The sequence below is a fragment of the Rhinoraja longicauda genome, chromosome 1 (assembly GCF_053455715.1).
Source record: "Rhinoraja longicauda isolate Sanriku21f chromosome 1, sRhiLon1.1, whole genome shotgun sequence".
Lineage (NCBI taxonomy): Eukaryota > Metazoa > Chordata > Chondrichthyes > Rajiformes > Arhynchobatidae > Rhinoraja > Rhinoraja longicauda.
This window is the reverse complement of record NC_135953.1, coordinates 124,428,690-124,453,345: the sequence shown is the minus strand read 5'-3', so window position 1 is coordinate 124,453,345 and position 24,656 is coordinate 124,428,690. Positions and strand designations below refer to the sequence as shown.

General features: G+C 40.9%; 1 protein-coding gene across 1 annotated transcript in view; it reads right to left on the bottom strand.

Annotated features, from left to right (window-relative positions):
* nr3c2 (nuclear receptor subfamily 3, group C, member 2) overlaps positions 1 to 24,656 on the bottom strand; it is a 260,093-nt gene that overhangs the window by 48,504 nt on the left and 186,933 nt on the right. The window contains exons 4-6 of the mRNA XM_078406024.1: positions 21,400 to 21,516; positions 19,102 to 19,422; positions 8,051 to 8,195 (exon numbers count right to left, since the gene is read on the bottom strand). Of these exons, the coding sequence (XP_078262150.1) occupies positions 8,051 to 8,195; positions 19,102 to 19,422; positions 21,400 to 21,516 (583 nt within the window). The remainder of the gene's footprint in view (positions 1 to 8,050; positions 8,196 to 19,101; positions 19,423 to 21,399; positions 21,517 to 24,656) is intronic.

Sequence of the window (24,656 nt, the reverse complement as noted above, 5' to 3'; positions counted from 1 at the left end):
GCTCAGCTAGGCCACAGCCGCCGCACTGCCCATCTCCAATAGTCCAGCGCTCTCTCCTCCTCCCTGCACGCTCGGTAAGTGGCTTTTTCCGCCAACGGCTCCACGGAGGGGAATGGGCATGGGGGGGTGGAGGTGAGGATTGGGGTAGGAGGGGGGTGAGGGTGGGGGGCGGAGAGAGTGGGGGAGGCAGGGGGTGGGGGAGGAGAGAGGGGGGCTGGTGGGGAAAAGGGGGGTGGGGGAGAGTAAGAGTGGGGGAGAGGGGGAGGGTGGGAGGAGGAGAGAGTGGTGGTGGGAGTGAGAGTGGGACTGGGGAGGTGGATAGCAGGGGTGCAGGGAAGAGGGGTTGGTGGTGGGGTAAGATAAAGGGGGGTGGTGGGGAAAAGGGGGGTGGGGGAGAGTAAGAGTGGGGCTGAGGGAGTAGAGAATGGGGGGTGGGGGGAAAGAAGAGAATGGGGGGGTGGGGGGAGGAGAGGGTGGGGAAAAGGGGGGTTGTGGGGAAAGGGGAGGTGGGGAGAGTTAGAATGGGGGTGGGGGAGGGGAGAGTGGCCTCCTCAGTCACACCCTCTCCCCTTCCCTGCCCCCCCCTCTACGAGGAATGGGCCCAACGGGCCCACTTTGTCTAGTTTACTTTAAAACTACATTGCATAATTTTGAATGAGGCTTGCTCACTTTTTGCTGACTCACAATAACATGCATGTTGGCACGTAACAAATGTACATGCTGTGGGCTGTTTTCTAGGATAGTGCTTTACTTGTTTAGAGCCTTAATATAGTTGGATATTTTTCAAATGGTTAAGTACACTGAATGCAAAGTTATTTGCATGTTTAAACAGCATATTTGGTTTGAGATAGTTTATACACTCATTCATGTCAATATTTGTACATGTTTTATACCTTTGAGAAATAAATATATCTCGTTCTGTAAAGTTACCATGCCTCTTATTGTTCTTAAAATCTCCAAGATATGTATGGTTGAAAAGAATTTTAATCTTGGACAAGCTAAATGTTTTTTAAAGACTTTTAAAAGTCTTTACTTTTGGGTACCGACCAAATGTTGTCACTTTTGGGTATATCAGTAGGTACAAAGTGTGATGTTTCTGCTGCCTGTAATCCACAATAGAACAGACGTTAAGATGATCAGTAAGCTGCCTTACGCTTGTCATTCATTATTTCTTTCAGTGAGCTTCCCGCACAATACTGAAGGCTGCTCAACGCAGTCTTTTCATCTGGAAACAACTGACCCAACAACCAAATTCCACTGCACTTTTCTGGATTAAGGTGACTTGATTCTTTAAACTGTTATTTAAGTAACATATTCCTTTTAAAACTATGCCACAGAAGATGTCATTAATTAATTTATGTGAAAAGGCACATGTACAAGCCAGAAGGACTAGTGAAAGTGAAGATTAAGAGGGCTGAGGAGCGTGGAGATTGCAAGGGCTGGAGGAAAATAGAGATCAGGGTTCGGGGAGGTCAGAAGAATGGAGATCGGGAGAGATGAGGAATGAATGGAGGTTGGAGAGGAGAAGCTTGAGGCCAGGGGGTTAAAAAAGAATATAGGTCAGGAGTGCTAGCAAATGTCCACTCTCATAACACTGGGAAATAATCTCATCATTAAATGTGAAATGTGACTCCAAACCGCAGTTCACTAACTGGGGAATGTTTGCGAATGAGCATCAAAACGTTGCAAGTGCTTCTAGCCTGCTGAGGCACTGTAGTTCCAGGCCATCTACAAAGAGCTCAAGTTACATGAGATTCTTCAACGGGGTTCCAGTCTTCATTCTGAGCTGGATCATGGTTATAAATTGAAGGGACACACGCACTGATGGGGAATTGGCAGCAGCAGATCGACTGCTCCACACACAATCCACCTGATTTTCGTTCTATTGTGTGGCTGTTTCAGTGCTGCTCAGGAAATATCATCCAGCTAACTTGCATTTCAGTGATAGTGATAGACCCATGGAATGACACAATTGGAGCATGGCTTTAAACTAGTTTAAATGAGTTGGTCTTGTAATGTCTGCCGAGCCAGCTCCCGATCCCGGCTTTATTCCAAGTGAAGTGACCCTTCCCTTCAGTGTCCAGAGGCATCATTCCTGAATTTCAATATTGGTAATCTGATGTCAATGGGCGAATCTAACTTTGCGTGACATAGCTGAAACTGGATTGGCAACCAGTTGTAAATCAGTCCATCTCCCAGGCCTTTGGATATATGTACTGTGGAATTATTTTAGCCATTAAGCGCACAAAAACTGATTTTATTCACATCAGTTGACACTAGTTATTATTTCTGGGTGAAATCATGCCAACTGTGAAAGTAAATTGGGTATTTCTAGTTGCAATCCATGTTAGAGAGTCCGAATACCCAAAAGTGATCATCCATCTGCACTGAATATAAGATATTAACAAATTATTCACTAATCATATAATTTGAATGGCTTCTTAGAAAATCACTTGTTCCTGATGAGTAACTCCTAGTTTACAGAACTCTGGCTTGGACAAAATTACTCATCTAAATCTCATCTAAAATCTTGATCATTTTGAACTGTTGCTCAATATTGATGTTGGTTGGTTAATATTGTAGAGTAATGCGCATTACTCACATTGATCACATTGTCATTCAATCGACAGACAAACCAGTTAATAAAATCCATAATCATTCAGCAACAAGAAATTCTTCATGAAATTCCAACTCAGTTGAACATTTCAAGATACACAATATACACATTGTTGAGCACTCTGCAGTCAAACTCACAGTTTCATTTAGCTCACAATTAGCTCTTTCTTGTGAAGCAATCAGTTTTCACACCTATAATTACAATCTCCCAAAATACTCTTGCTAACCTGCAGATGGATTCTTCTATTGCCAGCTCCAATGCAATTCCACTTCAGTCACTTCTTCCCTTCTTTTCCCACCTCTTTATACTTTCCGCAGTGATCACTCTCTCTGCGATTCTCTGGACCGCTCACACGTCCTCATCCATCCCTTCCCATCCCATGGCCCTTTCCCCTGTAACCAATGGAGCTGTAATACTTGCCCCTTCACTTCCCCCCACACCAAAATCAAATTTGGTTTTGAAGGCCAGATCTTCTCCACATCTAGTTCCACCCATCACCTTCCAGACTATGTCCCAACCCCCCACCCCCTAGTAGTACCGTATATTGGCAATCTTTCCCCTTGTTTCTTCATCCTTATGCAGGGTATCTCTCTAAAACATTGGCACACCATTTGTCTCCAGGGATGCTGCCTGACCTGCTGAGTTCTTCTAGTGTTCTGCTATTTTTTTCTACATTCCAGCATTTTCAGTCTCTTTTGCCTTCCTCCATTGCTTTTTCTATTTGGAAGTAGGTGAATAGTATGTTCCAATGCTTAGTCCTCACTCTTGAGTCCCTACATCTTGTGGCAGATTGAAGCCATCTGCTGACTGGTTTCAACTGATAAGATAACTGATAACTAATTCCAACTAATAAGATTTCCTCCAACTTAATCTGCTCATTTCCCTTTCTTCCAGTCTCTGAGGTGATAGTCTGAGTTGATACATACTGTGGTCTTCACCATCATCTTTATTACACTGTTGCTCCTCCCCTCCTTCCTGTCTTCTGTTCTGCATGGTTTCCTCACTAACTGGGAAAGATGAGGAGACCCCCTAAATCCTGCAGTCAAAATAGTAGCTGTAGTTGTAAGATGCATCCAGAACACCTTTAGAGCCACAGCAGCTTGTCCTTTATTTCCACCTCCACAATTGATCCTGAACTCAACTCGACTTTTAGATTGATCTCCACCCCTCCAGCAGCCGAGCACAACCACTGCCACTAACCCAACATTTAAGGTCCCGGTTCCCTCATGGCCTAATTTCCAAGCGTTTCTCTCTACTGGATTCATTCTCTCCTATGATATGGTTGTAGATCTCCAGAAACCCTGTGATGAACCTATAAAACCATCTACCGGCCTCCAAATACCACTGAGTGTCAAAGAATTTCCAAGGCCCAACAGCCCCCAGCACCTGCGGAAGCTTCTGCGAGATGGGGATAGATCCGAATGCAAAGTTGCAAGCATTTCCTCGAGTTTTATTTTCCTTGCCTCCATCCCACTGTAGACTGGAATTATACAGCAGGGTTCCTAGGCTCCTCCACAAACAATGCCAAATGTACATTTTTGCAGTTAGGAAGAAGCAACTATATTTGCGCAGATTTCCGAACGTAGGTAATGAGATCCTCTCCTCTCCCGCACGGCTTGCATCATCAAGGAATTGGTCTGAAATTCTACTCTGCAATGTATTTGGTCTCACGTTCTTGTGATTTCCCCAAAGGTTAAAACATTTCCAAGGTTAAGTACCAGATGGAGACTCTAGCCATCTCTGCTTGCAGGATAGTCATAGACTTTGACAATGATACATTAAGGCTTTTGATTTTAATCCTATTGTATATATGATATTTCATTGAATAACATTGTGGCTGCATAATTGGTTAAACCTGAAATGGCCATTCTCCAAAATCAACAGGAAGTAAATGTCCATGGCACTTTACTGGGAAGATGTAAATAAGATGGTTTCTTTTTGCACAATTTTTACACAGAAATATTGTACGTGTCCTCAAATATGCTTCCTCGCTGGATGCCACTCTCAGTAAAATGCTATTTGGGAGCCAAGTAAGATCAATTTTCTACATAAGCACAAAGTGTCAGGGTCTCATATTAGGAATCTATATAAAGCTGAGGGTTTTCAATAGTTAGTTCCAAAAAACTGAAGTCAAAACTTTGCTGTGGTCTGATGTATTTACTAGTTCTTCAACTCCAGCATTTGTGGTATGGAAAGAAGGAAGAAAGGTTCAAGTTAGGGCTGGAAATTGCCATGAAACCCAGCAAGGTTGGATTCACTTTAATGGCAGGGCTTCACTATCCTCTTACATAAGAGTATAGGCCACTTGCTTGTCAGGAAAAAAACAGTCACACCTGGATTCCTTGGCAATGATTCTCATAAGCTAGGAGGGGAGAGCTCAACTGCAATTGCAGTATGGAAGGGCTTCAGGTGTAGGAATCGAATCAAAGAAGCTAGGAATTGAGAGCTATTGATGCTGAGATTGGAGGTATGTCAAGACTCTGGTGAAGGGAAACAGAGTCTGGGATTGATGGAACCCATAAAACCATGAAGTAAGGTCCATGAGATTTGAGAGAAAGAGAAATAAAGAACATTTGTATTATTGAGGCGAGAGAGAGAGAGAGAGAGAGAGAGAGAGAGAGAGAGAGAGAGAGAGAGAGAGAGAGAGAGAGAGAGAGAGCACAGAGTTGCGCAGAAAGGGGATTGGAAGCATTGAGGCTGAATAATTAGAGGCATGCTGAGGCTGGAGCGAGGGAAGAAATGGAAAGAAAGAAAGAGAAGCTGAGGAAGAGTGGCCTCAGGACTGGAAGGAAAGAGTGGCCATGATTGCCAATGGGTGGGTCAAGGGCTTTGTTAATGAGCTGCAGAGGAAAAATCCGCCTATTCCAAACCTACAAGGAATGCTTTAAAACCTTTTGATCTGTGCTGGTTTCCAGATCCTGTCTTAAATTGAAATCATGTCCTCTGTTAACCTAGTCATCTGGAATATTATTCTAACAACAAATCCCCCTTCATGCAGCTGCACGGCAGTGAACCTGCAAGGAAGCAAGTTCCAGTACTGCAGTGGCATGGCGAATCAGCAAATCTTTACTTCTAAATTTAGCCAATAGCGGAAAATTCTCTATTTGTGGCTTGCGATATAATCTTAACACTTCCAAGAGGGAATATTTTGGATAAAATTTGTGGCTAATATTTTTTCGCAATTCAGCCATATTTAGAATAACCCACAAAATGTTAAATATGTTATCTAATGAGTCAGATGGACTTCTACTGAGGCGTAAAAGTGCCTGTGGACATAGGTCCTTGGCTTCAGCGGGATTATTTAGACCTTTGCTTTAGTATAAAGAGATTCTGTGAGAATGCAAATGAGAAATGTATTGAGCCGTGGATTTTTTTCTGGCGAGTTAATCTGTGGATTATCGCAAATGCACAGTTTTTTGGTGTATGCAGAATACGAATATTAAAAAAATAGCAAACGTAAGTGGAAAGCCAGTCTTGCCTGCTCCACCACTGAATAATATTATGCCTTATCTTTCAGCAACTAAGCCTCCACTGCTATTTTAGGTGGAAAATTCCGAAGATTCACAAACCTCTGAGTGAAGAAATTCATTCTTCTCTTTATGCTGTACTGCTGGATCGATTTTTTTAAACTGTAGCCCCTGGTTCTAGACAAAAATCAACTCTGTAACAAACCTGTCAACCCCTTTAATGATATTCCATGTTTCAATGATACCACCTCTCATTCTACCAAGCTAAGGATTAAAAACCTGTCTGCATAACCTCTCCCCTTAATTCAGGGACTAATTTGGTGAACCTTCTTGGCACTCCCTCTTTTGCAACTATCACCTTCTTAGTTAGGGAGATTAAGCTTTTACACTACATTCCAGGTGTGGCCTCGTCAGGGCTTCATATAATTGTAGTAAGACATTCGTTCAACTTATATTCAGGTCCTTTTGCTCTATACATACCTTTCGCTGACCTAGGTGCTAATCTATGGATTTTTTTTACTAAACAGGGAACGTACAGAGTATTTTTTAATTATCTGGATTTGTGTACAGTATGGGGAATTTATGTATTCTTCTTAAAATGTCGAGAGTTTCACAGATATTTATGTGTATACAAATAGAAGGAATGAAAACAGTAATGGAGCCATTCTGGGTTAACAGCTTCTCCACCAGCAAAAAGTCAAAATTGCCATAAATGACTGTGCAAACATGAAAGCTACATTGTAAATATGTACTTGTAGATGGCGTCATTGTGAATAATTAAGTAATTCATCATTGTGCCCCCCTAGTTACTGGTTACGAATGTTACAAGCCTGGTGCTGTCTCTCTGAGGCATGGCAAAAGATATAAAAGAATAAGTAAGATAAGTAAGGTAAGTATAAGATTATCCTGAATAATGTTTCAAACTTAATGTGGTGCAGGATTTTTCCAATGCATTAAAGATCAGCAATAATGCATTTATAAACCTACAAATACTAAAAAGAAAAATGTGCTGCAATTTAATACGCAAGTATTTATGGCATCACGGTAGCCGTGTGCAGTCAATCTTTTAGCAAAATGGAATCTCGGTAAGAATATCCTTTCAAATCTGCATGTATGCAATTTGAACACCACTAAATCCACCTTAAAGCAAAATGTTAAGGAAGCTTATAAAAGGGATCAGGTCTTGTTTATAAACTTAGTCATGATTAAATAACACAAAACTCTGACTGTTACAGGTGCGCGGGTTTTTTAAGTTAGACAAACACAATTACATGTGTTTATTATCCACAGAGGAAGTACTGCAGTGAGTAAAAGTTCCCACAGTTATTCTTTCGCAAATCAAATTAGGTCCCAAGAAAAAGCAGACTAGTCTCCTCTTACTATATCAACATAATGCTTGCCTAGAAACAGGAGTGCCTAGCCATACCGGTTATTAAGTGATCTTTACCAAACGATGCACTCGACAGAATATTAGTTTATGCTATCTGTCATTTTAGCAAACCTGGCTACAAGATATCTTCTGACTGACTTAAGTTTTTAAAAATATGTTGAATCATAGCTGTATCTAAGCCTTACTGCGTCTTTGAACAAGTCATCAACTTATTCATTTAAAAGCCTCAGTATCACAATGTTCACTATCACATATGGTGTCTCAATTGTATTCATGCTTAGGAAAGACATTTAGCTGATTCCACCTATTTATCAAAGATTCAATATATTGATATTATTGGTGTTTTGTCAAGATTTCATATATATTATATCAGCCGCAGCAAATCATTACTATAAACCAGCACACATCAATGTGTTTCCACAGCAATCACAGAGCAGCCAAGTACTGGACAATACAGTGCTGGAAACAACATTATCAGCAGTTTTTATGCTGTGGATCAATGCCTCATGAAATTATTGGTCTGGGAAAATAAATCTGTAAACAAGCATTCAAAATATGAAGGCAGCAAACACTCACTCATTGAATACCAAGTCTGGTGCAAAGTACAGCATTGTGCCATTGGTGTGTTTGTACGATCTCCAACTAAGGCTGAACGTCATTAAACACATCCAGGAGTACCGGAGCAGAGTCATTTGGTCATCAAGTGCCATTGTACGGAATCCTGCAAAACAGAATAAGATGGCCATAACAAATCATTTAACTTTACTCTTTGTAACTTTACTCTTAAGACTTTATTTTGTTTAATTGAATATTTAAATTTAACAGCATCATTATTTTGCTCGATACTCGCCACCATACTTGATTCTGGATCAATAAAACTGAAATCCCCTGCATGGACATGCTGGCTGTATTTTAATTTCCTATTGCAGGAGGAATGCTAAGGGATGTCAAATACATTTTCAGTGAACACAAAGTGCTGGACTAACTCAGTAGGTCAATGTTTCGGTCGAGATCCGAAATGTCACCTTCATGTTCTCCAGAGATGCTGCCTGACCTGCTGAATTACTCCAGCACTTTGAGTCCTTTTTGTGTATTAACCAGCATCTGCAGTTCTTTGTTTCTACATTTTCAGTGGCTTTTTAATCGGTATTTAATTCTGGTGCAGGATCCTGCTGTGGTTAAATTACTGGACGAGAAGCCAATGACTTACACATAGGAGTTTGAACCCCTCCATAGCAGCTGGGTAATTTCAATTCAAATAATCAAATAAACCATGAAACTAGAAAAACACCCGTCACAATTATGGTAACCGTGAAACAATCAAAATGCAGTAAAATCCCATGTGGTCACCAATATCATTCCTGGAAGGAAACCTACCATCTGCACGCACCAATGTGATTGACTCTTCACTAAGTTAACTTAGTGGGGATGGGCAGTAACTGCCAGCAATGTCAGTAAAATAAGTAAGTAAGTATGAACAAATTAGTAAAATAAAATCACTTCTGTGTTTTGTAATCGATTAACTTGCAAGGATGTTGATAACACACAGCACAATTTCAACTGCACAATTTAAAATAATTTTTCAAACATGTAATTTGACATTTTTAAATTAAAACCATAGGAGAATGAAATGAAGAAAGGAATCACGACAATGAAAGGCTTCTATGTTAATGATACCTCAGTGGAGGAGATATGTGCACATGAAGAAGGTTGCTAATTAATAAGGTGATGTTAAGGTACCAAGTGAGCTCAGTACTGCGTGGATTTGGTGCAAAAAGTTAATAATGATGCAGTGATACAACAGGTTTGATCATGGCCTCTGGTGCTTTGTGTGTGAACTTCACACGTTCATCCTGTGATTGAGTGGGTTCACCTGGGTGTGCTGGTTTCCTCCCACGTTCAAAAGAAATGCTAGTGGTAACTGCCCACTGTAAATTATTCCCAGTGCTCATTGGTGCCTAGAGAATCAGGGTGGAACTGATGGGTATGCAACAAAGAGGATCTTTTACAGGGAAATAAAATACGTAGTCATAGTCATCGAGAAATGTTGCATAGAAACAGGCCCCGTGGCCTCACAAATCTATGCTGACCATTAAAGATCCATTAACACATAAATTAATCCGATTTTTAAAATTCACATCAATTCCACTTAAACTCCACTGTTCACTAGACACCGAGAGCAAATTAGAGTGGCTAATTAGCCTACAACTCACACTTCTTCTCCAATCCCTTCTAATAACATTCCCAATCAATATTCATAATCAATTGCTGCTCTCCATCCATTCAAAACATGCTATTATGCTCAATCTCAGATTCCCAGATTCAGCTCACAGGAGACCTGCAGAAAAGGTGACATGAGACATCAATGGATCCTTTGCCGACCATCGATCACCTGTTCACTAGTTCTATGTTATCCCACTTTCTCATCTAATCTCTACACACTATTTTACAGAGGCCAATTCACCTAGAAACTCGTAGATCTTTCGGATGTGGGCAATACACGGAGCACCTGGTGGAAACCCATACGCTTCCAGGGAGAATACGCAAACCACACAGACAGCTCCTGAGGTCAGGATCGAACCCTCGGGCGCTCTGAGGCAGCAGCTCAACCAATTGAGCCACTGCGCCACTCTGGTAGCAATGATTCTCATACAAGGCCTAAAGTAACGCAGCAAAAGCAGCACACAAGGTAATTTCATAGGTCAGAACTGTAAAGCACAGATCAGATGTATAAATCTCCACAGTTGTCAAAGTAATTCTCAGTACAAGTACTGTGAACAAGTCTTCAACAGAAGCACGAAAGCAGCTGAGAGCTTTCAGTATTTCTTGGCATATATTTCTGTCGTGTTTTCAACCCTCTCAATTGCTGCTGTGTTCTCTCTCTGTTCTCACTGTCCAGTTCCAGGAAGCCTGGGAAACCAGTGGACACGTAGATTAAATTGAAAAATTCATGAAATTATTGCTATAATTGAGTTATTAAAATACTGAAATTGGTAATTTACTTCCCCCAAATGAGTTTAGCACATGCAGTCTGATACTCTGTATTTTAAAGCAAAATAAAAAAGCCGACTGAAGCTGACTCTCTCTCATTTTTCCCTGCTTTTAAACCCAATAGACTCCCAAAGTCCACACATCACTCTAAATTAAAATTCAGCGCTTTATTTATTCAAGACATTGTAAATCAAGCTCCTTACTGCTATGTACCAGCCAAGGTGTTCATTGATGATTCCAGCTTCTATGCAGTTCATCACAGGTTATATGTTAATTAAAAGTCAGCAGATTTAAGTATTTTTAATGTTGTGCCCACAGTTCACCACAGAGAAATAGGCTGTTGGGCCCATGATGACTATCAAGTATCCACAAACTCATTACAGCACTTAGTTCAAGTGTTTTTACAGATATGTTTAAAATGTTGTGAGAGTAGTTGTTTCTAACACCTTCTCAGGCACTGTGTGCCACCTCGCAAACACCCTCCGGGTGCTAATCTTTTTCTCCAGATACTAATCACCTTATCTACCTGTGTCTTCAGGAATCTGTGAACATACACCAAAGTGCCTCTGTTCCTAATACTTCTTAGGACCCTGTCATTCATGATGTATGCCCTATCATTATTAGCTCTTCCAAAATGAATCACTGCACGTAACAGGATACATTTCACATGACATTGCTCTATTTAATTTAACAGCTGAAGAATATTATTATGTAGCTTAAGATATCCTCCACACTATTGACAATACCACCATTTTGTGTCATTCAAACCCCCTATATTTATATCCAAATTGTTAATATATATAAACACAAGGAAGTGCACATGCAGGTTTACAGAAAAAAAAGTGCTGGATTAACTCAGCGGGTCAGGCAGAAACTCTGGAAGGTATGGATAGGTGACGTTTTGAGTTGGGATCTTTTGTCAGACTAGTCACGACCTAAACGTCACCTTTTCATGTCTTCCAGAGATGCTGCCTGACAACTTGTCTTCGATCCCATAGCTCTGTTGAACTAGCTTTACAAATGGGACTTTGTCAAAGAATCAAATTCTTCCGCCAACAACTTTTATTTTAAACATTGTGTTTATGAAACCATGAAAATCAGGTGAATGGGAGATAAAATTACAAACGGTGACAGTTGTTCTATAAAGCTATTCACCTTTCTGTGCATAAGCACACAGTTATTAGCTGTAAATAATATAATGAGGGCAATGAGGTTGTTCACTATTCCAGTGAAATACCAATTTTCCACATATTCCCCGAAAAACATTAAGTATGAATGGTTTTACTTAGCTGCTTTCTGTTTTTGTGGTTTAAAATAACTATGAAGTCTTTTGCCAGCAATTACTGCCACTGCTAAGATTACAACAATGCTTCCATTACCTTAGGCTGCAGATAGAGCCAATCGAAATAATCATGTGATCATGACCGCTTCAGAATGTGGATGAGAAGGGAATGAAAAATTAGAAAATGCACGTCAAAAAGAAAAGTTAACAGAATAAAAATGGGATGCATAAAATATGAGTAGGAATTAAAAAAAAATAACAATAATTTTATTGAAACAGTAGAGATTCTGGAACCCAAGTTTATAAATTATTTTAAAAATTAGATAGGTACAAAACATGAACAAAAAGGCTGGAAAGAATATTGATGAGTGGAAAGCAAAGATGAAGATATGACTGTGCTGTATAAAATCTTGATCAGAGCCCTCAACATTTGGCAGTTACTCACCTAAATGTAGTGAATGTGGTGGTAATTAAACATTTAAAATCTGCGATTGATCGACTTTGTTGAAAAGGGCACTAGGAAATGTGGATAAATGATGGATGAATGGAGTTAAGGTACAGATCAGCCATATTTTAATTTCAAGGTATATCAGGATCAATAGCTTGTTTAGTTTAGCTTAGAGATACAACATGGAAACAGGCCTTTCGGCCCACCAAGTCAGCGCCGACCAGTGATCTCCGCACAGTAGCACTATCCTACACTCACACTAGGGACAATTTACAATTTTACTGGTCAATCACCCAATCACCCAACAAACCTATACAGCTTTGGAGTGTAGGAGGAAACCGGAGCACACGGAGAAAACCCAAGCAGTCATAGGGAGAAAGTACAAACTCCGTACAGACAGGACCCGAAGTCAGGATCAATGGTGCTTTAAGGCAGCAACTCTACCACAGTGCCACCGTGCTGCCCTAGTTCCAGTCAGATAGTTGACTTGAGTCAGATAGTTGTTCTTAGTTCCAGTATTTGGAAGTCCTGTCAGTCATCAGCTGGCCATTCATTGTTGCCCTATGTCCACTCTCTTTTCAATCCTCAGCACCTACATCAACATTCCTCCCCCACCTTCCCACCATCTGCCAAGTAATTCAAATTCAGCTGTACTCGCACAATCCACACCAGCGAGCTCAAAACAAGTACAAACACTGTTGGTATAGTGCTATCCTCAGGCAATGGTAATCAGGTAATGGAAATTGGCACTGCCCTCGGAATAGGAGATCCATGCTTTTCAGTGCAAATAGCTTGGGGAAGCATGCAATGAATGAAACTAGACCACATCAGAAAGTGGAAGGGATGGCACCACAAAAGATCAGAGAGTGCGCATGTTTGGAGATCCCTAAGGTGCCCAGGCTTAAAGTGGACATGCCTGTGAAATACCACAAAGAATACCAAAATGAAAACTGCATACTTTGTGGATGAAAGAGATCCTGAAGCCATATCTCCCCTGGTCTGTGTGTAGTTGGATGACGTGAGTAGCTCCAATAAAAACATATACTTGCATTTATATAGTCCCTTTAACCAACTCAAACTATTTAAAAGACATTTTACAACCAATGACGTACTTTTGCATTCAGTCACTGTGGACTGCATTGCACAGTGGATTTATACTTTATGGACAAAATTACTGACTCAAAAGAATTAAAAAATATAATTATTGTGCTGTAATTTTTATTGACAATGGCGGCGTAACCACTTAACTGTTGCAAGCACTATTTGGGTATCTTGGTTGACTGTCTTCAGAATGGTTGGTTGCTCCTTCCTGACTAATAATGCCAGCAGGCAGATATTTGAGACTATCGGGATGATTAATCAAACAGATTCTGATTATTTTTGGAATATTTATTAGAATATGACGCAAAAATCTGAGATTCAGTATAAGATGAACCACATGTAAGGCCATTAATTAATAAATCAATATATGAATATAGAGGTAGATGATGGGCAGATAGAAATGATCAATGGTCTATTTAAATATATTTCCTGTACAGTGACCATTTTCCTCTGTTTCCGTTGTGGCTTTCCTGAATACACACTCCTTGAATCAAGATATCCAAACTATGTAAATGTTACTATTCTTACCCTGGCGTGTTCTAACCATTTCTTTCCATGCTGTAAAGTATACAGGAAACAGAAGAACGTACAGAGAAACCACAAATGAAATAAATTATGACAACTAGGGAAAACTGTGGAATTGAAGTCTGATTATCTGTCATATATCTTTTTATGAATTGCATTGTTAAACCTGAGGTTCGGCGAGATTATTGTTACAGAGATTCAGTGTGGCAAACATCACAGAACCTCTATAGGATTGTTACATCAGATGGCAGCCATAGCTAACTAGCCAAACACACCTCTGGGTCAGATAGTTTGAATCAAAGTGATTTTCCAGTGGTTTGACCATCTAATTCTATCTGACTTTTAAATGCAATATTTAGGATCAGCTGCACTGCCTAAAGGCCCTTTTTTTAAAGAATCGTTACACTGAGGAACCTCAGCATTCGCAGGTGGATGTAAAAGATACCATGACAGCTTTAAAAGCATTGCATGAGAGTTCTTCCAGGGATTTTAGCTGTTATTTATCCTCAATAAACATCAATAAAATGATTATCAAGCAATTATAACCTTGCTGTGCATGGACTATTACAGTGCAGAGACCAGCTGCATTACTACAGTAACTACATTTCAAAAATACTTTGCTGGCTGTAAAGGTCTTTGATTATGTTGAGGTCACAACAGCCACTATATCAATGAATATTTATTTTCTTTGAGCATTCATTACATGTCCAATTTCTGCTGATTACTGTATTCGGATAAAATTTCAATTTTTTTAATCAGTTGGTTACATTTAATGATTTAATGAATTCATTAATATGATACAGAAGTATGTTATCAGAGACATATAGACTGTTAAAGTGGTAAGGCACAATGGACCCACAACATAATGAATTGAGTGGTGTGCCTAAGCAAGCAGGCTTGAATGAATAATGCTTGCTCAGACCTGAGGAAAGCATCTCATCCATCCCATGCATCCCATTTGCTCAAACAAAGTGCTAGAGGAACTTAACGGGCTAGGCAGCATCTGTAGAGGAATCAAACAGATGACGTTTCAGGTTGAGACCCTTCTTCAGATCGAGTATGATGAAAATATCCTAAACCAAAATATTGTTTGTCCATCCCCTCTTGAAATGCTGTCTGACCCGCTAAGCTCCTCCAGCATTTTCTTTTTGCTCAAGACTCTAGCATCTGCAGTTTTCTGCTTCTCCATCCCATTTGGTCCATGTGTTGACGAACAAATTAGGAAAAGAGATAACATTTGTCTCAATTTGTCTAGTGTTAAACATCTCTTGGAAGCATTCTCGATGCTCACTTTGCAGCATGCAACTTTCAAGCATGTAAGGTCATTCAACAAACAGATTTGAAAGCTGTTTTAGAACCTTGATTGGTCAATCAGCAATGTTGAATTGATGTGAATCATGTTCTGGCCAGTTGCTTTGCATCCGGCAGCTTAACCAGTTCCGAACAGGTCCACGGATGATGCGGTCTCCCAGGTTCTACACACCGCTCTCTCTCATCTGGACAGCCAGGGGGGCTATGTGAGGATGCTGTTCATTGACTTTAGTTCAGCATTCAACACAATAGTCCCCAGCAGACTGGTTGAGAAGCTGCTGGAACTGGGGCTTAGCACCCCTCTGTGTGCCTGGGTCCTGGACTTTCTCACTGCCAGGCCCCAAGTGGTCAGGATGGGGGAACACACATCTAGCTCCCTCACCCTGAACATAGGATCCCCCCAGGGCTGCGTCCTTAGCCCCCTACTGTACTCCCTGTACACACATGACTGTAGGGCCAGGATCAGCTCAAACTCCATCATCAAGTTTGCTGACACTGTGGTGGTGGGCCGGATCTCCAACAACGATGAGAAGGCCTACCGGGAGGAGGTGGCTGATCTGGCACTCTGGTGTCAGGACAATAGCCTCCTCTTGAATGTCACTAAAACAAAGGAGCTGATTGTGGACTTCAGAAGGGCTAAACATCCAAGGACGTACACGCCACTGGAGATAAATGGGTCTATTGTGGATAGGGTGAGCAGTTTCAAATACTTGGGAGTCCGCATCGCAGAGGATCTGACGTGGGCAACGCACATTGCCGCACTGGTGGGTAAGGCTAAGCAGCGCCTTTACCACCTTAGACAACTGAGGAAATTCAGAGTGTCGCTGAGGATCCTTCATTGCTTCTACTCTGGGGCTGTAGAGAGCATCCTGTCCGGCAACATTACAGTCTGGTTTGGGAACAGCTCTGCCCAGGACAGGATGGCCCTGCAGAGAGTAGTGCGTTCGGCAGAACGCACCATGGGAACTACACTCGTCCCCCTGCAGGACCTATACATCAGGAGGTGCAGATCCAGAGCAAGCAAGATCATGAGGGACCCCTGCCACCCCAGTAACGGACTGTTCCAGATGCTACGGTCAGGCAAACGCCTCCGCTGTCACGCTGTGAAAACGGAGAGGATGAGACGGAGCTTCTTCCCACAGGCCATCAGGACTGTCAACTTTGATAACCCCAGAGACTAAATTTTTGTCGACACTTTTTGTGCTGTGTTTAGTAACTTATTAACTTTATTTATATGCTGTAACTGTAATTATTTTTGTGCACAACCCGCAGGCATTGCCACTTTCATTTCACTGCACATCGAGTATGTGTATGTGACAAATAAATTTGACTTGACTTGACTTGACTGAAGAAACGTTTCTACTGCAAGGTAGGGGACATTTTATTATTTAATTTTTCTAACCTAGGAGGGAAAAGAGGAAATCTTCAACCACCATAGTGGCTTTAAGGGCATATTGGCATCATTAAATGTTACACTCTCCCTCCTCCAACATCCTATATGGGGCTTAAAGAACCAACTTTCTAGAACACCATTATTGAGTTGGCTAAGTTTTACATTTCATATTCAAAAGTTATTATTTGTGGTATATTTTGAAGTTAATCTGTGGATTTTTCTATTAATTACTTATTTTGAAGGCTCCCATTCAAAATTGACTTTTGTTTGTTCCATATTCCTTCCTACATTTATATTAAATAATAAATAAATGCAATATTTTGAGTTTTGTCAAATACACACTGTTGAGGTTGAAACACTATCAAGCATTGCAATGTTTGGGAACAAAATGTCTCTATAAATAGTTTTGTAAACTGCTTGCAATGATCTAACTCTTGACCGTTATGTGTGTTCACAAAAAGGAAATGTAGTTCTATTAAATCTTCCTAAATGCTGAGCAAGGAGGGTTTAGTTTATGTATAAGCGAACTGGAAAGAATGAAAGCTTTCTATAATCAATAAATCATTAACAGAAATGCAACATGAATATCTGTTCTGGTATCAGGCATCAACCTGAAATGTTGAATCTGATGTGTGGGAAAGAACTGCAGATGCTGGTTTAAATTGAAGGTAGATACTAAAATGCTGGAGTAACTCAGCAGGACAGGCAACATCTCTGGAGAGAAGGAATGGGTGACAGTCTGAAGAAGGGTCCCGACCCAAAATGTCACCCATTCCTTCTCTCCAGAGATGTTGCCTGTCCCGCTGAGTTACTCCAGCATGTTAACTCTGATTCTCTTTTCACAGATGCTGCATGACCTGGTGCACAGGTTCAAAGTTTTCTGCTTTCTTATTAAGATTTCTAGTATCCATACTATTTTGTTTTCACTTGTTGATATTCAGATAGTTAGTGAATCAGTTGATTGCCCACTTAAACAAAAGCAGACCTTTTGGAAAAGATAGCCTAATAGAGCACCACAAAGTCTTAAAAAGGAAGAAAATTTGCTGCAAGACAATTTTTATAGATTCACCTACCATACATTATCTATAAATTCATACTTCACGTGGTCACCACTCTGACTAATCTAAGATTTTACTCCTTCATTACCAACTTTGTATTTGGGGATGTGATACGACCTGGCAATTCATAATGCAGTAGAATTTAAAGTATTTTCAGTATAAACTAAATTTAGCAAAAGCTTGTCAATGCCACAGCTTCTAGGATTTTGCAAGTCAGGGATGCCACATCACAAAAATATTCACATCCAGCTCTGTTACAATTGCCTTTGAATCTTTAAAACTCGGTAATCAAGCTTGCTTTGGAAGCATGCTTGCGGAAGCAAGATTTCAAGAAAAGAGATGATTTAGGAAACAATCTATCAAAACATAAACAAACGATCTGCTTTCTTGGCATCTAGTACAAAATCAAAATTATCCAGCTTATTCAAACTTATATACAAACTCATCAACTCAGGCCAATGATATTAACTATTAAGCCAGAATTATTCAAATTTTCCCCGTTGACGTTGATTGGCCTGAGATGAATCAATTCAAACAAATTATGGTCAGCAATGATTAGCAAATTATGCCAAGTGAGGTTCCCAAAGCTTGGAACACTCATTTTCCATATTATTATCATCAACCCTACACATGATTTCCTGTGCCCTAGCACTTACTCTGAAGAAAATAAGCATGTTGAAATCTTCTCTTTGACAATCTGTTGCAAGACAATAAATTACCACTAAAGATTGGTAAAATAGATCATTGGAGGTGTGGAGGAATCAGGCCAATGTTAACACAATTCTCCTAATGGTTTCATTGATCTCCTGCCATAATTTCATCAAGAGATTCCACAGCATTTAACTACAGTTTTCTTAAGTGCATTATATGTTTTATTATATTGAAGGTACTATAAAATGCAAGAGATGTGGGTAAATTAATTGTGTAGGAAGGAACTGCAGATGTTGGTTTAAACCGAAGATAGACACAAAATGCTGGAGTAACTCAGCGGGACAGGCAACATCTCTGGAGAGAAGGAATGGGTGACGTTTCGGGTCGAGACCCTTCTTCAGACTGAAAGTCATGGGAAAGGGAACCGAGATGCAAACTATCCAAATTTGTCCAACCACTATCTAAATATGTAACATTCTCGGAATTTACGTCTTTCAATTATATAGAATTAGTATGCATAGATTTGGGAGCTAGACATCATCAGCTGAAGCAAAAAGCTACATTTCTTCTGTAATAAATTCCACATTTTAAATACTAATTTAGTGAATCAAAACATTTTTTGAAATATTTGAACTTTCGGACATTAAGCATGTATATAACATATGTTTAAATAAATGCCCATACAATCCCCATTAGTTTATTATCCCAACTGTACTTTTGACAGTTAATAATTTTTTTTCTTCTGTTTTTGTAAGATACATCTGAGAAAATGTAGATCTATCATTTGTAAACATAAGCACCAGCTGCATGGCTAAATGTGCGAATCATTAACAGAAAGAAAATCAAATATTTTTTATGTAATCCTACCTGGAAGACCTTTTGCCCACTTCACTATTCGAACCATCTGTTTCTCAGCCAACCTGTTCAAACTGGACAACAGGTAATTGGTTGTGTCTGCTTGACTGCTGTCGTAAGATGCATAAACTACCTCGGGTTCAATGGCTTCGAGAATGGTGATCAGGGACGGGTTCACATGGGGTGGCATAAGTGAGAAATGGGGAACGAGAGTGGTGCTTCCACTTGGTTCTGGCAAAGATGCAGTGAACGTGATCCCTTCTTTAGGGCTGTGCGGAGGTTGCTGCTCTTCATGCAGCCCTTTCACCTTTCCCAGTTTCTTAGACTTCCTTGCTGTGAGGGAAAGAAAAGAAATACATTTTGTTAGCATTTTTTTTTCATTTCGACTTTGACCGCAGAATCTGTACATCTAACCTTCTGTGCATTTAGATGAAGAGTCAGTCCATTTTCATGTGCAGGAAAGAACTGCAGATGCTGGTTTAAATAGAAGGTAGACACAAAATGCCGGAGTAACTCAGCAGGACAGGCAGCATCTCTGGAGAGAAGGAATGGGTGACGTTTCGGCTCAGACCCTTCAAACTGAAGAAGTGTCTCGACCCGAAATGACACCCATTCCTTCTCTCCAGAGATGCTGCCTGTCCCGCTGAGTTACTCCAGCATTTTGTGCCAACAGTCTGTTTTCATGTTGATTTAGTATTTACACACAGTACACCAAACAGATCATTATCTTTCTGAAATCTCTTACACCAAGAGATCCATTCTGAAACAGAGAACTGCTTGCAATTCAGTGCACATAACCATTGCTCTCTCACTTCCTCTCCAGCAGTCTTCCAGAGAGAGCCGCTTTGGGGTGTTGTAATAGTGAGCTCCATTGGAATGGAATGCACTGGGCAAACAAGGAAGTGAGCAACCAGAAATAATTTATAGAAGGGAAGACCAGAGCATGATGCTCTTCGACACTACAACCTATTTCACAGTGTCTCCTTATAAAAGAATGCTTATTGAACTGTGGGTGCCAGTAGCAGCCTTTGATGGAATCCAGTGCCTCACAGTATATTGCTGGATCGGGTTGCCTACCAAATGTTTATCTTTATCTTCGGGAAACACATTGCCCACTCGAATGTTCCATCACCAGCCAATTACACAAAACATGCCCTCACTCACTATGGAAAATCCAATACACCTCAACAGAATGGCTAGACATTGGTACTAATTATTAATCTGGTCCCCCCCTCCCCTCCTAAAGCAATATGACATTATTGATTTCCATTCACTACTTCTTATTTCAAAACTGCTGGGCCTATTTTCCCTTAATCTGTCTTATTCTTCCATCATTTTCGATCTAGTCCACCATCTAGTTTAGGTCTTAAGGTGTCCAGCAGATGGACATCAGTTCAGGCTCAACATTTGTTGAGCAATTTCCCACCCAATGTTAGCCTCCCTAATTAATTTTATTCCGAAGCACATTCACACTTGAACATTGGGGCCTTGAGAGCTCCCTGGTGGGGGACATCTTGTCAAATATTCTTTGGTTATATTGCAGAACAATAAAATAGATACATCTGACATGATTCACGTTATAGTCACATACAATCATTTCAGCAGGGAGGATTTACTTGATAAACATAGAAAGAGAAACACGGAAAATAGGTGCAAGAGTAGGCTATTCAGCCCTTTGAGCCAGCACTGCCACTCAATATGTTCATGGCTGATCATCGTAAATCAGTACCCCGTTCCTGCTTTCTCCCCATATCCCTTGATTCTGTTAGCCCTAAGAGCTATATCTAACTCTCTCTTGAAAACATCCAGTGAATTGGCCTCCACTGCCTTATGTGAGAAAGAAAAGGAAGTTTCAGTAGGGTGAAAACATACGTTCCAAATCAGATGGCCACATATAATAGTGGATTAAAGGAGAACTGGAAACTGTTAACCAACTAAAATTGGCTCTGACTGTTGTGGGTGGCCACGGTGGCACAGCGGTAGAGTTGCTGCCGTACAGCGCTTGCAGCGCCGGAGACCCGGGTTCGATCCTGACTAGGGGTGCTGTCTGTATGGAGTTTGTACGTTCCCCCCGTGACCGCGTGGGGTTTTCTCCGAGATCTTTGGTTTCCTCCACACTTCAAAGATGTAAAGGTGTGTGGGTTAATTGGCTTGGTGTATGTATGAATTGTCCCTAGTGTGTGTAGGAGTGTCCCTAGTGTGTGCAGGGATCGCTGGTCGGTGCAGACTCGGTGGGCTGAAGGGCCTGTTTCCGCGCTGTATCTCTAAACTAAACTAGACTGTTATGATTTAAACAATAAAAATAGTTACCTCCCAAGTTCATTCCTGCATTCAGACACTTTCGCAATCGGCAGGCTGGGCAGTTTTTTCTCCGGATTTTGTCAATAATGCAATCGTTTCTTCCTGCACACAAGTAGTTTTGTTGCCCTAGTTAAAGGAAAAGATGATGTAAAAAAATTAACAAAAATATTTCAGCAGAGTTAAGGGATCTAACAGTTTAAGTTTATAGTTCCAAGAATTCCATGTACATTCAATAAAAATACAATATACATTATCATGTGCAATATTGAATTATGCACCAAAAACAGAATACATAGAATTAAATTCTCAGCAACATTCATAAGACATATAATACTGTCAACCTGACCACAATGTATGACAGTTAGAAAGTAAAATTCTATATATTATGTACTCTGGCAAAAGTCATATGAAGTATCCCCACTGGACACTCTCTGTAATAACCAAAGTTCACAGGACTCATTGGGATTATTTTATATATTGACACAAAAATCTGGAGTAACTCAGTGGGTCAGGCGGCATCTCTGGAGAAAAGGAATAGGTGACGTTTCAGGTTGAGACCCTTCTTCAGACTGAGTCAGGGGAGAGGGAAACTAGAGGTATAAAAAGGTTCAGAACATATGGGCGGCACGGTGGCGCAGCGGTAGAGTTGCTGCCTTACAGCGAATGCAGTGCCAGAAACTCAGGTTCGATCCTGACTACGGGCGCCGTCTGTACGGAGTTTGTACGTTCTCCCCGTGACCTGCGTGGGTTTTCTCCGAGATCTTCGGTTTCCTCCCTCACTCCAAAGATGTAGGTTAATTGACTGGGTAAATATACAAATTGTTCCTAGTGTGTGTAGGATAGTGTTAATGTGCAGGGATCGCTGGGCGGCGCGGACTCGGTGGGCCGAAGGGCCTGTTTCCGCGCTGTATATCTAAATCTAAATCAAAAATCAGAGCCAGCACCAATGACCAAGGAAAGGTGGGCCCCATAATGGTCCATTGTTGGCTGTGGAAGACGTGATAATGAAGGGATACATGGATGCGAACAGTGGAACCAGTAGGACGACTAGGGTGGGGGAGTAAGGTCAATATGAGAATGGGAAGGAGAGTTAAAATGCCAGGCAACTGAAGGACCGCGTAGGCCAATGCGAGCTGAGCATAGGTGTTCAGCAAAACATCACACAGTCTGCACTTGGTCTCGCCGCTATATAGAAGTCCACACCGAGAACAACAGATACAGTAGATGAGGTTGGAGGAGGTGCAAATCAACCTCTGCCTCCCCTGAAATTACAGTCAGGGTCCCTGGATCGAGTCAACGGAGGAGGTATAGGGACAGGTGTTGCATCTCCTGCGTCTATAGGGGAAAGCGTTTAGGTTTTATGTATTTGGATGCACTGCACATTGCTGCAAGCAGAACTGTATTCTCTAATCACTATCAAATGAGGCCAATTCCTGGTTCTAAGCTCGAGGATCGTCAGTAATTTGCTTTTCTGAAAGAAAACATTGCCTTACTCGTGTTCAGACTTAGGCCTAGACATTGACTATTAGACAGCACTTGGAATAGAGGGGATTCCCACATTACGGTGATTACCATGGATATGTGTGGTACTAGAAGTTAATGTTCTGGATGGTGGCTTTGTAAGGTTCGTCAATGACGCTTGAACATTTGCCATTGTTTTTGCAAGGATTTACAGTTGATATCAGTTTCAGGACTGAAACTATTAATAAAAACAGTGAATGCTGCATGAACATTCAATACTTTAACAGATCGCTGTTTCTGTTAAGATAAGCACCATAGTTTGCATACATTGGGATTGTCTAACAATGTCCAAACAAGTGTGAGGTAATGCACTCTGAGGTTAAATTTAGGTAGGACATGCAGAGGGACCTCAGGAACAACGATAGGCAGAGAGACCTTGGAATGCATGTCCACAGCTCACTGAAAATAGTGACAGAGATGGATAAGATAGTGAAGAAGATATCTTAGATAGAAAATACAAAGTGCTGGAGGAACTCCATGAGTGGTGGTGCAGCGGTAGAGTTGCTGCCTTACAGCACTTGCAGTGCCCGAGACCCGGGTTCGATCCCGACTGCGGGTGCTGTCTGTACGGAGTTTGTACATTCTCTCCTTGACCGCGTGGGTTTTCTCCGAGATCTTCGGTTTCCTCCCACACTCCAAAGACATACAGGTATGTAGGTTAATTGGCTTGGTGTATGTGTAAATTGTCCCTAGTGTGTGTAGGATAGTGTTAATGTGTGGGGATCGCTGGTCGATGCAGACTCGGTGGGCCAAAGGGCCAGTTTCAGCACTGTATCTCTAAACTAAACTAAACTAAAACTTTGTGAGTCAGGCAGCATCTGTGAAGAGAAAAGATAGATGACGTTTTGGGTCGGAACCCTTCTTCGGACTTAGGCTAAGGCATTGAATATTTGACTGCACTTGGAACACAGGCGACCCCCGCATTACAGCTGTCCAGGTTATGGAGATTCATCCTTTCACAATTCACGACCCAAAGATTTGAGGTACGGGCCAAAATTTGCTCTCAAGGAATTTATGTGGGAAAAAATAACTTAATTAACACAATTTTTTTATCAATTTGCATCTCGTCACATGCTCAGAATTAGGTTGGCTTTTCATTGAGGAAAATTGATAAAATTTTCTAGGAACGTAACTCCCCTTAATCCAAGGTATTTATTCACAAAATGCTGGAGTAACTCAGCAGGTCAGGCAGCATCTCAGGAGAGAAGGAATGGGTGACGTTTTGGGTCGACACAGTCTGAAGAAGGGTCTCGACCCAAAACGTCACCCATTCCTTCTCTCCTGAGATGCTGCCTGACCTGCTGAGTTACTCCAGCATTTTGTGAATAAATACCTTCGATTTGTACCAGCATCTGCAGTTATTTTCTTACATCCCCTTAATCCAAGGTCACCTTTAAAGGAATCTTTTCCATTCTTTTACATATTTCCAGATTCAATTTTCCAATTTCCTCATCAAATATTCCTTAGCCAGCTACAGGCATAAGGCTTGCTCTCCCCCTGCAATGAATGAACCTTTACTTTGTTTATACCATCAAACTATTTCCTTCTGCTATAGTTTAAAAGAGACTGGATTGAAAAAAATAATCTTCAGGGCTCTTGATAGAGTGAATGTTGAGTGGATGTTATGGGAGCTCTTATGGGAGAATCCACGATGAGGGGTTATCCACACAAAACAAAGATGCGGTGAGCTTTTGGAACTTGCTTCTTCAAAGGACTTGCTTCTTCAAAGGAATATTTTTAAAGTC